General features: G+C 40.0%; 1 protein-coding gene across 1 annotated transcript in view; it reads left to right on the forward strand.

Moving 5' to 3' along the window:
- Nucleotides 1–4,419: 4,419 nt before the first annotated feature.
- TRAPPC8 (trafficking protein particle complex subunit 8) overlaps nt 4,420–15,005 on the forward strand; it is a gene marked incomplete at its 3' end in the record, with an annotated part of 55,080 nt that continues 44,494 nt past the window's right edge. The window contains exons 1-3 of the mRNA XM_081996831.1: nt 4,420–4,726; nt 11,235–11,429; nt 14,079–14,162. Coding sequence (XP_081852957.1) covers nt 4,570–4,726; nt 11,235–11,429; nt 14,079–14,162 — 436 coding nt within the window. The 5' untranslated portion in view covers nt 4,420–4,569. The remainder of the gene's footprint in view (nt 4,727–11,234; nt 11,430–14,078; nt 14,163–15,005) is intronic.

Consider the following 15,005-nt stretch of genomic DNA (forward strand, 5'->3'; position numbering starts at 1 on the left):
TTTTCTGCCGGGCAGTGCTCCAGCCACTCCTCCCCAAGCCTGTAGCGTTGCATGGGGTTGTTGTGACCCAAGTGCAGGACCCGGCACTTGGCTTTATTAAACCTCATACAGTTGACCTCTGCCCATCGATCCAGCCTGTCCAGATCCCTCTGCAGAGCCCTCCTGCCCTCCAGCAGATCAACACGCCCACCCAACTTGGTGTCATCTGCAAACTTACTGAAGGAGCACTTGATCCCCTCACCCAGATCATCAATAAAGATATTGAACAAGACCGGCCCCAGTACCGAGCCCTGGGGAACACCACTTGTGACCGGCCACCAACAGGATTTAACACCGTTCACCACAACTCTCTGGGCTCGGCCATCCAGCCAGTTCTTTACCCAGCGAAGACTAAACCTGTCTAAGCCACAAGTCGCCAGTTTCTCCCGGAGAATGCTGTGGGAGATGCTGTCAAAGGCTTTACTAAAGTCCAGGTAGACAACGTCCACAGCCTTCCCCTCATCCACTAGGTAGGTCACCCGGTCATAGAAGGAGATCAGGTTGGTCAAGCAGGACCTGCCTTTCATGAACCCATGCTGGCTGGGCCTGATCCCTTGGTTGTCCTTCATATGCCCCGTGAGCACTCTCAAGATGAATAAAGGCAATAAAGGCAGTTAAAAAATTTATTTCTCTTCAGTCAGCCTGTGGTGTGATACATGAATAGCAACTACTTGACTATAGTGACTGTTAAATTTTAGAAAGCTTGAGTCAGCCTTTCTATGGCTACTTAGCTGTTTCTAATGCATTGAAATACCTTTTGCAGTGAAAATCTGCACTGTTAATTCAAAGATTGAATTTGTTTAAATGAAAAGGAAAAGTTTATTTAGTCTTTTTGCTTTGTTTGGTCTCTTAAATGTGGTAAAAGAAAAGTGTTTGTGGAAAGACAGAGAGGCGATTCTAATCATAGGAAAGACAGGAAATCTCAAATTGATTTTATCCCCTGGAGTAATATCTGGTGAACAATGGAAACCTCTGATGTTATAATCCCAAGGCATTTTATTATTATTGTATGACTTTGCACTATATAGCATTTTATTTATGTAACTAAAAACCTGTGAAAAATACTCTTTGTGAGCCAGGAAAATATTGATTGCTAAGGGAGAATCTACTATTTGGCTCATTTTCATCTTCTCCTTCTGTCTCCAAGATGAATTACTTAACTATGTTGAAAAGCAGAAGAGAAAATCCAGCTGAATACAACAATAATGTGCCACCATTCCCTTTTAAGAAAAAAAAAAAGGGAGAAAAATTTAGTGTTAAGCTGTCTTTGCAAGTTGCTCTGCATTAAGCACATTGCCATTTGATTCGAAATATTAAAATGCAACTGAATAGCAAAAATTTGTGAATTCAGTATCTCAGATCTTTCAACAATGCAGCTTGCAAAGGTGAAAATTTGTAGCTTCTCTGTGGACATGAGTAACAAAAATTCATATGCTAGAAATATTGCATCTGGTCTTAAACCATGATCAAACATGACAACATTAAAAGCAACTCGAGGACATGATAGCTTCTCAGTCCTGCCCTGCTGCTGTCTGTGCCAGCAGACAACAGCACCACCGGCTGCGGCGGGCAGTGGTCCGGCTGGCTGCCATGGCAGTCACGGGCAACAGGACTGCCTCGGCGTGAGCCCCAGCTCCTGCCATGTGTCGTGTTGGTGACAGAGTGTGCTCGCAAATCACCTTGCAATGACTTATAGGAAGGTCGGTTTTCATATATGGCATGGTATGGTCTAATTTACTGTAAATTTTTTTCAAACTAAATGAAAAAGGTAGCTTCGGGTCAGGATTTATTTAGTGTTTTGCTATATAGCATGATATTAAAAGAGCACTTTATGTTAGACAGAATATACTGGGTTTTCCATGGCGTAGCAAGAAAAAGCTTTTTTTTTTCTTTAATTTAGAGGCTTTTCGTGTGAATTCACCTCAGGTGAACAGATGTAGTATGTTCATGATTCCATCATGCAAAGTTCTGAAATCACAAATCCACTTGACAATGCATTTTCACATCCCCACCTGTCTCCACATTTAAGTTCCCTAATTATTGTGCCAGTGATTTTTTTTTTCTTTACGTTGGTTAAATTTAACATCACTCTGACAGCTAAGCTCAATGAAATCAGACTGTAATTTAAGGAACTGCTTTTAATTAACTGGTTTTAATTCATACTTTCAGTTACTCGTCTACACTTCTGTGTATGTATACTGCAACAAGAGCTTGCCTCGCATTCACGTGACACGTACCTTCTTGCTTTTGAGTTCTCACTCTGTAACTGGCTACTAATCACTAATTATTTATTAATCACTAATAGCCAGACCTTGCCTGTTTGGAGAGAAACAAATAAATGAAAATTGAATTTCTGCCAGAAAGACATAAAGATGGTCAGAATTATAAGTCAGTTTTTCATATCAAGTCATGTGTGAACAGGGTCAGGACTTTTTTCGCTTCCACTAGACATAGTTTGTGTGCTGTTCTGAAGTAATGGACTAAGAGGAATGTGGGAGAAGCACTGCTGTTCCGAAGCGTCCATGTGGACGTCATACTTCAAAATATCTGTGAAAACATTATTTTGGAATAGCACTGGGGAATTTCCAAATGTGGATAAGCCATAAATATGTGCAGAATGTTGGCCTTCAACTACTTCTAAAAACCTATCAAAGCCAAAATTTTTTTTTTGGCAACATTTAGTAGATTTTGGTTAATGTTTCTGGGGTTCAGTCCTGAAAAAGAGCAAGTTGTATGGCCTATTAGTTCTTTCCTTACTGCCTACATTGAATTAATAATTAATTTTTTTCATTCATAGAGAAAGTTGCTGATCGAATTGATGTCGATAAATGAGCTAACACCAGTTTCCAAATTAGTGAATTTGTTAGGGAAAACAATTAGGTATTTGTTTTCCGAGTTTTATTTGGGTTTCAATTAGGAAGTTCTGTAATACTGACTATGAAAATAACCTCATCTTCTTTTTGACTTTTTTTAAAGGATCTTATACACAAAGGTTTACCATGGAAATTAGTTGCACATAGAGAGTACTTCTGGTAATGGGAGAAATAATGAGGCTTGGCTTCTTATGCCTTTGTCAGCCATGCATCTGAAAAATGTGTGATCTTCCACTGAGACCAAGAGATAAGAACATCTCTGTCACTGACATTTGCATTTAGGAAGAAGTGATCTCAGGTTTTAAGGCTTCGCTCAGAATAAGCACTCTCTGCTGTACTTACCTGGCTCACTTCAATAATTTGTAAAAACTTCCTGCCTCTGACAGGCCTGTCAAATTCTCAGAAATGGGCTAACGATTTCCAAACCCTACGGTTGAAATCATGAGCTATTATAGCCTTGTTAAGCTTTGATTTCCAAAGGCATAAGGGGTTTTTTGTGATGTTTACCAGTCCTGTCGTAAGGACTGTCCCTGATAGCATGTTAAAATCCAATGCTACTACAGTACTCCATATTTGTAAACAAATTCAAAATTACTCATTCTTAATTGCCACTGATCATCACCGTTGTTTTCCTTCTGTGTCACTTTCTTACTCAGGTTACAAATGTAAAACCAGGACTTTGTATACTATCATGCTTTAATAGGCAAATCTTGAAAATGAAACTATTTTGCATGATTTTAATTTCACACATACAGTTGAGCAGTGACAGGTCCACCAGAGAAATCCCAAACAACCCTTCACTTTTTAACCATTTTTTTTGGTTAATAAACACTGGAGAACTTTTTCTGGTGGGGTGGTGGTGCTGGCGGTTAGTAGTTCTGCATTAAACCCCTCTTTGAACTCTCGCCGCCGAGCAAAGCTCTGCAAAACCCTGGCTGATCCCTTCCGTCTCCTCCAGCGCCTCGTTTAATACGCAGTGCCTCCGCCTGACGAAAGCCGCCCCGGCTGCCCAGCCATTCAGGGGGTGTGTGCGGGGGTGAGGCGAGCGGCCTGCCCGGCGCTGCGGCCGGCACCCCGGGCGCCGAGCCCCGAGCGACGGCGCGGCCAGGTGGAGCGCAGCGGCTGCGCGCCAGGGCCAAACGCCAGTCCTCAGTCTGCCGCAAATCAACTTCCCCGCGTCAGGGCAGCTCCCTCACTGCCCCTGCCCACTGCCTCAGCGACTTGAAGGCCGTTGGTTGCCGTTGGTGGCGGCTCTCCGCACCCACCCCCTCGGACCACACCAACGGCCCACAAGAGAGAAGGGGGGGATGAAGGAAGAGCACACAGACCCACCCCCGCCCGGCCACCGTCGCCTCCCCCTTCTCAGCTGCTTCCGCCCGCGCGCGTCGCGCCCCGCCCCGCCCCTTTCGGCCAATCACATGAGCGAGCGCGGGGGCTGCCGGGAGCGGGCGCTACCCGAGGCGTTCGGCCGAAGCGCAACATGGCGGTGCTGGCTGGTCGCTGAGCGGTCGGTGGCCGCGGCGTTGGGGCAGGCGGCCGGAGCGGGAGCCGCGGGGAGGCAGCGGCGGGTGGACGGGGTGGTGAAGCCGGCGGGGCCGAGTGGAGGAGAGCGGAGAAAGGTGGCGGGGCCCGCTCGAGCCCCCGGGCGGCGGCAGCGATGGCCCAGTGCGTGCAGTCGGTGCAGGAGTTCATCCAGGACTCGTTTGTGCCCTTGGTGGCCGCGCTGTGCAGCGAGGAGGCGGAGAGGCTCACCCGCAAGAACAGCCTGAGCTTCGCCGAGCTGGTGAAGCCCTTCTGCCGCCTCACCTCGGAAGGTCGGTGCCGGGAGCGGAGCGGGGCGCGCAGCTTGTTTACACGGGGCGGGGAAGGCGGCGCCGCTCCCTTCCGCCCGGCGCTGGGCTGCCGCCGCGCCTTCTCTGCCCGGCGAGGCTGAGCCGGGCGGAGACGGGAGGCGAGATCCCTTCTCCCGGGCCGCGACGGCGGCGGCCACTCGGCCGGGTGTTACCCGGAGCTGCCCCAAGTGGCTGTTAAGTCAGCTTAATTTTATTCTATCTGTTCTTGTATGTGGAACCTTGGAAGTCAGGCTTCTCCTAGAGACATCACAGGGCTGAAGAGAAAGGTGTCTGTAAATCTTGCTCTTCCGAACTGATTTTTTTCTTTTTTTTTTTTTAAACGACTTTACCGTTATCTGGCTAATACTTATATTTGACTCTTGCTGTAGATCTTCTTGGATTTTACACTTGTGGTAAGGCTGTTAGTAAAGTACCCACTCGTTGAAAATATGGTCAGTCTTTCAGAAACGTTAATTGTAATTTCAGCTGTAAGTCTTTGCTTTCTCTTACCTGTAGTTTTATCATATACACTTTTTTGTTGATGTTTCTGTGAGTACTACATGTGCAAAGAGAAGATGGGAGGTGAGCTGGTTATGTGGCATAGGTGAAGTGACCATGTAAAGTAGCAGCAAAACTGGAAATTGACCACTTAAGAGAAACGCTAGGATTCTTTTACTGTAATGCTTTAAGTTACTATCTGGATTTTTTTTTTAATTTAACTAAGCTATGTTTTTCAAGCCTCTGCTCATCAGAATAGTATGCAGGACAGCAATCGGAATAGAACTGCTCATCACAATAGCAGTGCAGTGGCATTTGTCAGATTTGGTTTCTGACAGACACTTAGCTCAGACTTTAGTCTGTTCATGTCATGTGTTGAGGAAACAATGGAAGAATGTGAAGCCTGTCCTGCCACTTGAGTTAGATTTTTGCATTGCTATTTAAAAAACATGGCACCAGCTTAAAAGCTAGTATGTGTTAAAATCTGCCTTTGTTCTGTGGCTGGTCTTAATAACTTATTAACCATAACTTGTTTATAAATGTTTTTCCCTTTATTTAGCAGCGCTTATGAGCTATGTGAGAATGCAGCAGAGAGAAAAATAATAAACGCAGAAGTTCACATCCTTGGAGTTCTGAAGTTACTTAAATATCTCTTTAGTTTTTTGGTGAAAGGCTTTCAAAGTGCATCAAGCAAACAAAGCCAGGCAGACTATGCAAAATGAAACATTCACTCTGAAGAATACTTAATTCTGTTGTTGCTTAGTTGTAACTGTTTTTGTTCCAATTATTGTAACAGTTAAGGAACTTGCAGACCTGAGTTATCCTCAGTGTTCCCCGTGTAAATGCAAACCTCAGTAGTATGACGATGCTTATGAACAAACTAGTCTTCACTCTTTTAATAAAGGACTTAGTTATGGCTAAAGATTAGATTCCCTCCCTTGATATAATAGAAGACTTCGAGCTTGTTTCTTGAGAGACTGATACTGACTTGACTTCTGCATTCATCTAAAAACACGTGAAGGAAAGCTTCAGTGTTTGATTTTTTCATAATTTTATAGCAATTTTTGATGTTTCTGTAATTGGTCTTTGGCAAGCTCTGTCATGTAATAATGGACACCCTCATGAACTACATCTAAATCCCTATGATACTGCTTTAATTTCCTAATTCTGCAGCTGTGGCTGTTGTGATGAATCTTTGAGAAGGGGCATTCTTGCTGTTTTGTGTAGGCTGCCTAACTTCGAGAGTCTGAACCGTCTTGTTCAAAACCTGACCTGAGGGTCAGAGAACTGAGAACTTGAAGCTTTGTACAGTGGGCTTTGTTGCTGCATTACTCTCTGTGTATTCTGAGTCAACTGGCTGCAAGTTTGACTGCAGTTCTTTACTCCAAGTGTTGACTTCCTCTTCTAGCTTCATGGAAAAAAATGTTATTGCATGCTATATCTAACTTCTTGTGGTGAAAGCCAGCCTGCGTGAGGGTAGGGAAAGCCATACTGGGCATTTTCTTCAGGCAGAGAGTAGTTCAGTGCAGTAAAATGTCTCATGAGTTCGTGTAACGGTAAGCAATTTCTCTAGCTCCAGAATTCGTGCAGCTTTATGTCAGGGAAACATGCTTGTTGCAGTCTACACAAACACTGTTGCATAGTGACACTGTTGATTGTATCCTGTGCCTAACATCTGGAAACATAGGATAAACTCTTAAATTGCTTTACCTTAATAGGTTTGACCATACTCATACTTAACAGTAAAGTTTTCCATGGTGTTTTTTGTGTCCACTTACTCTTAAGTGAGGCATGATCATGGTACAGCAGAATGTGTGTTTCACTGCTTATGACTGTTTTGATGTCTCTGCATTTGAGCACAGTTTTTCTTAAGGGAACATGAAATGCTGTCCTTTTTTTATTAATACTCCTGTCTTAGTGGATATTTCACTGAATTTGTAATATAAAATTGGGTTGATTAGTATTTCCTCCCTTTAGAAATAAGCTGTCCCTTGTACTTGTGCAAAACTCTAAAGTACATGTGTTGCTTCCTGAACTCTTCTATAATTTGAAGAGCTCAGTCACTGGTTTTCTACTGCATTTTGAGAGTCCCCTTACAATACAGATTTTTCTCTGAAGTTTAGGATTTACATATTTTATGAGCCTGCGGAAGGCTGCATGTTCATCACCATTCTCATTTCGAGAAGCAGTGCAGTTATGAAATGCATCTCCTGATTTATGTGCAAAACAGTTTTGATACACAGAAACTAAGCTGAGCTTTCTACTGTGCATGTATCAATTGTCCTTCACTTGTTAACAGAGATGTGGAGGCCCAGACCACTGCTTGATTCTTCAGTGTTAAACCACAGGCTTCTTGTGGTTGCTCAGTCCAAGGAGACCAGAGTATATCTGATTTCAAGTAGAACCCCACAAACATGTGTAATGTAGTTGTGGGGGGGACCTCTGCACTAATCAGTATTAATCTACTCATCAACTTCTGCTTATCAGCAACTTGCTAATGTTGGCATAACCAAAAATACCCTTGCAGTATAGCAAATTGTGATGGTAGGAAGTCCTGAGCATAGGTTCAAAGTGTTCCTTACTGTAATTTTTAGCTCCTTCACTTTCATAAGTAAGTCACTTTGTTATTGAAGGAGAAATGCTTAAAGTGAGAGAACAAGTTTACTTGTATGTTTTTCCTTTAGAGGAAAACAAAGCAAAACCCTTCCCAAACTTCCTTTTTTTTCTTTGATCAAGGAAGCCAAAAGTATATTGTGGATTTTATACCTTCACATTTATTCTCAAAGTAGCAGCCTTTTTTAACTATTGTGCTTGTCAGTAACAATTGATGACCAATTTCACAAATGTATATATTGTATAGGTAGGTTTTCTTTAAAATAGCATCCTGTTTTTAAGAATCTAAAAATATTATCTGAACTAATACTGTCTTGGTGGGAGGGAGAATTACAGTGTACACTTCAGCTAGCAAATGTCACTTTAAGATAGCCCTGGCTACTCTTAAACCAAAGTGTTTTATGTCTTAGAAGGGGGAGCTTCTGATAACAGTATCTGATTTTAAGCCTTAAGTATGTGGAAGTAAGAAGCTGTAGTGGGAACACTGCGTTTATTTCATGAGCTTGGTTTGATGTTAGGAGTTCCTTGTTCATGAGTCTTTTAGTCAACATCTGAATATTAACAACTTCTGATGAGAAAGATTATGTTCTAGTATATGTTACTATGCCTACTTTTGGCAAAATACTTTCTGAAATGATGAACACTTGAAGGAAATGTATAACACTAGAAAACTTTCATTAAGGGTTAAGGGAAGAGCTTTGTGGGGTTCCAAGTATGTCCTTTATGTCAGTCTTTAGCATTGCACATATGCCAGAAATGTCATCTGTGTCCTGTATGGAAATATGTTTGCTCTTCATTATTATGGCTATTATATTTTAGGAGAGAGACAAAGGATGAGTTTGTGTTATAGCTGCATAAAGGCAAACTGGTTTCTTAGTTTTTTATCCCTGCCACGTCCTTTACATTTGATCTTTTCAGTAATCCTGTGGCAGTAGGGTTGATAATTTACCTATATGATAAGACGGGGGGAAAAAGAAAATTCCACACCCCCCTCCCCCACCTTTCTGATAGAAATGTTGAACTGGATCAGTTATGTTTGGCCAGCACAGTTGCCGCCCTCTGTGGTGATACAGCCTTATGATGAACCATCAATCTGAAATATATAGGATTTTTAGATTGTTTTGGGCAGGACCAATTCTCTAAAATGCTTCACACATTTTTGCCCATGAGCTTCTGTTGGGAGTGAATGTGTGACTGAGGAGGGTAGAACTACACCAGTTCAGATTTGGACTGTGTAGAAATCTGCTTTAACAGCCAAGATAGACTGTAAACACATCTAGTGTGATCTGGCTTGGGCTGTGTAGTTGTAACTTCTGAAAAGGCTTCTGGAAAAGGTGTGGTGTTCTCCCCAGGCTGGAGGGGGGCGAAGACTTTGTTTCAGACCGTCATGGTGTGCATTTTGTGGTTAGCTGCAAGGTCAGAAGAATAACAAGAATCTTCCATTGGGCTGCCCCTTATATGCTGTAGAGTGGCTTGTGAAAATACAACGCAAAGGAGTTGAGGGCTGTACAGCGGGGCATGTGGTAGCACCAGGTGTCTAAGGTAGGTGTACTCAGTATGTCCTGCCTGCACTTACAGTCTGGCTTGCTTGGTGATGCTTGTGGCTTGAAATAGGGAAAATGACATGAAAAATCAGAGCAGATACAGAATTGTAATGTCTACTTAAAATGTCCTGAGTAGTTTTTTAAAAAACAGATGGCCTGAAGGAAAAAGTTGCACAAAGATTCTACAAAGGGAGCTCTGCATTTACGAGTCATGTGACGCTCAAATTATTGTGTATGATAAAATGTAGCTTTGTTTGTAAGGTACAAAACAATTGCAGCCCAATCAAATTTTAGTGAAAAGATCAGAGCTAGACCTTAAATAGAAAGGTGGGCCAGTACCCGTAAGTTTAAAAAAACAGTTCTTTCAGGAGACTCAGGCTTTTTTGAAAAACAACAAAGCCACCAAAACAATACAAAAGTAGGGATTTAGGGAATAAAAGCAATCACATATCTATCATTAAAGAAAAAAGTGAAATTTGCCTGTGATGATATTTTTTTAAACATATAGAAAATAAAGGCACACAATGTATAGCTGTCACAGTTACATGGAATTTCAACTTTAACTTTCAGTTAAATACCATTGTTCATTAATAATCTTGCTGGACTTCGCTGCTGCCTTGTTCTTTAGGCTCGGTATTGACCCCTTTGCATGGGCTTAGGACTCTTTTCTTTAGTGGTGTTTTCTGTCTGATGGCTTTCTGGGAGAAATTGGACTTAATGGGAGGAAAATATTTTTTTGGATGAGTAACAAAGCCAAAACAGTGTAAGTTACTGTGTGCTAATAACACAAGGCTGGTATCACCCTTTTAAAGGCTCACTTTAATAATGAATCTGCTTCTTTTTTGGAATATTTTCATTGTAACAGTCTACTTCACTTTTTCTAAATAAGCAACCTCTTCATGCCAACAACTTGCATGCTTGCCAGCTGTTTGTAGTTCTGTCATAAACACTAGGTCTGTGGACGCTTTATTTTTTTTGGAGGCTGTATGCAATAATCCACTATTTGTCAGTGGATACTGACATGCGTAATTATGCATATAGTCTCATGCATAATTCTGAAATAAATAATACTCGTAAGACTTTTTCTGTTTTTTTTAAGCAAGCATTTAAAAGTGAATCGAGAATGCTGGTGTTACTAATATTGACTTTATTTTTAATTGATTAATTTTTACCAAAAATTTGATGCTCAAGAAATGTAACTTCAATAACATTCTTTTAAAATAAATAAATTGTGTGATGATGTCTTTTGGACAACAGAGGAGCTCTAAAACAATTTCTTTAAAGGCAACAACAAAACTAACATAACCACAATGTAGTATTAAAAATGAAAAGCTATGTTAATTTTGGATGAACTAATACTATGCTACCCCCATCAAGTGTTTTGAATGCTGTTATTGTGTATTGGGGTTTACATGGAAACTGAGGACCCCTTAAATGAGATATTGTGTGACATCCATACATGGTTACTATAGGCTTTCTGTGCAACTTGAGTACATCCCACAAGAAGGGGGTACAAGATAGTAGGGCATGCATTTTGAATACTTATTTTTACTCTGAGTGGGTATTATTATAAGCTAAGATCCTATGCTCGGTTTTCATCAGTCTGCCTAGATGAGCCTAATGTTGAACATGAAGTAATTTCTCGTCTTCCCTTCCCCCCCCCCCCCCATTTTTGATATTCAAGTATTGTGATGTGTGATCTAAAATTGATTATGGGGAGGTTTAGTGAAGAAAATAAACAAAAAGAAAAATCTGTTGAAGAAATACTAATTTACGGTAACTATTTTAACTCTCTGTTATACTCTTTAATAAAGCCTATTTTTTTTTCTTTTTAGTTCACATGAGAGATCCTAATAATCAACTTCACATAATTAAAAATTTGAAGATTGCTGTCAACAACATTATTACTCACCCACCTCAGCCCGGTGCCATTCGAAAACTTTTGAATGATGTTGTGTCTGTCAGTCAGCCTGCTGAGGGACTAGTAGCTAATGTGATCACAGCTGGAGATTATGATCTCAACATTAGTGGTATGTAATGATATTGTATTTTTCTGTAACTTAAACTGGAGTTTATTCTAAGGTTTCTAACCTTAATTTCAAGTTGGTGGCATATATTAAAGTTACTCTGAGAGTTGATCAGTTTTGAGTCATTTTTTTTTTTACTGGTTCAGATTACCAAATGTTTTTGTTTTTATATAATACTAGAAGAGTGGCTGAACTTAATAATTATTAATTTAATGTTTCCTAATGCTGTAATTCTTCTGAATTTGTTTTAAATCATCATTTTAATGTAGAAAATACTCTTGCTTTGGCTGTGTTAATAGCTCATCAAATTAGAGTTTTTCTTGTTACAAAACTGATATACTAACTTGTTACACTTGGTGGAATAAGTATCAGAGCTTATTTACAATGTTGATACTAACGTACAGCTTAATGTTGAAGTTTGTCCTCCTTGCTTCTTTTGTTTGTCTGTTTACTTATTGCTTAATGTGTAGCATTCATAAAGTTGTCATAAAAGGTTTAAGGATAAAAAGGTTTTGAGGAAAGGTGTCCGATTCCTTGTCTTTTTTTTGCCATGAAACTCAGTGCTTCATATTTCACTGTCAAAATGGCTAGACTATTATAAAAATGTTTTTTTTCAGATCTCAAAGGGGTAAGGCATTGTGAATAATATTAAATGAGACATGATCTTGAGAGCTGAGAAGATTAAACTCCTCCCAATTAAGACCCTAATCCATTAAAGCCTTTGAGTACATACTTAATTCAAAGCATGTATGCATTGCCCTATTTAAACGTAAGTAATTTATTGTACCTAAAGTTCAACATGCAGTGAGGAATTTGGCTCTGCTGCAGCAAAAGACTGATGAACACTCATGAGGATTAGTAACTGATGTTGTCATAGTATTTGATTGTTTTATGTTGGCAATGAAAAATTGCATAATTCTGTATCTTTGATACCTAATTTACAAACCACATCCTCAACTTTGAGTGAAATACTGATAGTAAAGGAAAAGACTTGAGCCTGGAATTTCTAATTTTTGAGAGCTATTGGAAACTTGGACACTTTCTCAGCTTCCATGCCCCCTTTTATCTGTGAAATTGGTGAATTGCACTTCTTTTGTGAAATTTTTTGAGGGAAAGTCTGCTTCAATTCTAGAGATTGGAAGACCCTAAGACAGCAGAACGGTTTCACTGAAGAGACTTTTCCATATCATTTCTAATGACCTCGGTTTAGAAGTGAGGTATTGGAAGAAGGGAAGAGAAATAGTGACTATGTCAAGCTGTGCTTTGCAGATGTAGAAGCAAATAACTTTCCTTTTGTTTTCTTTATTTGTTGCTGGAACCTCAGATGTACAAATTAGCATACTTGATCATCTTCTGTCTCTCAGTGGTTAGGTTCTTATTTCCATTCAGACTTGCTGTATGCTTATTTGAGGGAAGGAGAGATGTGTAATCTGCTTAAGATCATAGAGAAGGACAAAATCATGTAACAAATTTGTAGTTTTGTGGTGCCTCTTTTTAGGGCTTTAACACACAACGTTGACACAGTGTTCTTGATGAAACTTGGATCCCATTACATTGTAGAAGGACACGGGGAGGTCCCTAGCTTGTCAGGTAGAGTTCCTTTTCTGTTAAGGAAAGTAGGAGTGTTTACTAATGAAACTTACTTTTTTCAACTTTGTTAGAGTATTTTATTGAAAACCCATGCAAGCATTCATTCCTGGCAACAAAATGTAATTTTTTGGCATGGAAATGTGAAATACTCTAACCTGTTCTTTAATTTGCTCTTTTTCTTTTGGTGAATTAGTTTTCTAGGTTAGCAATATTAAAACATATTTCCTTACTCTTTAATGATGATCAAGTGCAGTATATTTTGAAGGAAGGCAAACTTCACTCATCTATGAATGTTTGTGGCACTGGGATCATGATCCTGCCTTTTTTTTTTTTTTAGAAAAGTTTTAGAATTGCTGTGGTGAATTGGATTAACTGTTGTAATCCTGCTTTGCTGCACTTGTTTAACAGTCTCATAGCTCTATGAGAGACCTGGTTGATTGCTGAAGGGGTGCTTACGTTCAGCCATGCCTGCTTTTCCCATGTGCTGGTGCGTGTGGAGAGTGAGGAAAAGTGTTCCCACTAAAGACTTCAGTTGTTTTTTTCTTCTAGATAATTTTTCAGCAGGATCACTTCCTTGGCTGTGTTTGTTCAGGGCTGCATGATGCTAATGCTGGCATGCAGCAATACAAGAATATGATGGTGATAAGGGAGAATGTTGGGGCAACCACTTTCAGCAGTTAACATCTTCAGTTACTTGAACTGAAGTACTACAGAGATCCCAGAAATTAGTGTCTTACATTTATAGTATCTTCCAACTAGAAAAATTGAAATATTATCTAAATATAATTCTTAATTCTTTAATACTTTATAGATTTGTGTTTTTATTCAAGCCCATAACTTGGTCTGAACCAGAAATTGATATTGAATTCTATTGAAGTACACTGTGAAATGTGGAGGAGCCTGAAATGTTCATGACTCAGGTTAGCTGAAATCAAATGTTTTCAGTCCCTGATGGGCCTGCATGGTATAGATTTTCTACTTCATGCTACTGGAGTATAAAAGCCAATAGTGTGTTTGTACCTGACCCTTTTTAGTATAATAACATCATGTTTTTTCTGTCAGATCGCTCAGTTAAAGCTAGTGTTCCTTGGTACAGTAATTGGAAAGAGACACTGATGGAACTGAACACATCCACGTTTTATTCAGGTATATTTTGTGATTGGTGCCAATTTGCCAAATTGCCCTTTATTCCTTTTTCATGTGCCCCACCCACCTTTCCTTACCATCTGCTACAACTGTTTAACACTTTTCTTGGCGTAGATGTGTGTTCCTCCATTTTTTCCCCCCAAATGAAAAAATTGTTGGTGATGGTTGTTTAGTTTTTCTTTTAGTCACATTTCTACTCCTGTTAACCGAAATCATTTGGTCTTGCCACAGAGTCAATAAGTGCAAAATGGTGGTGGGAAACAACCTGGTGCTGTAAAAGCACTCTCTTGTTTGATCCTATGGAACTCTATACTGTCATTGTTCTGTATTTCAGATGTAAATACTTTCTGCTTCTCTCAAGACCTTCCTTCTCAGGGGATAATAATGCTTTTCAAATTGGAACTGAAGTCCTACGCACATATGCTTCTGCTATATTGAAATTCTTTCTGGAATATGACTGCAAAAAAAAAAAAAGCTTTGTAATACACTTTCACCTAGTTCATAAAACTTACTGCTACCAAAATGCACTGGTTATTGCATTTAATAATAATCTGTTATTATATACTCTCAGCTTACAGTGGGGCTTTGGTGTGGTCTGCAAGAGCCAGATGTTGATGGTTTTCAGCTTCAGATATTAACAAAGTTGATGTCTTCAGTTAGTAATAGCTATCATTTCAATAGTGTCTGTTCAGATGCTGCTAAATGCCTTCCTTTCTGAATGTGCTAGAGTACCAGTATGTGTGAAATTCATCTTGGTCAGTTAGGTAGCTAAAAAGTACAGAACCTCATGAAGTAAACTTCTCATTCTTAAGCTGTTATGTATGAACATTACTTACCAATTAT

Source organism: Phaethon aethereus (genome assembly GCF_964289735.1).
Source record: "Phaethon aethereus genome assembly, chromosome: 2".
Lineage (NCBI taxonomy): Eukaryota > Metazoa > Chordata > Aves > Phaethontiformes > Phaethontidae > Phaethon > Phaethon aethereus.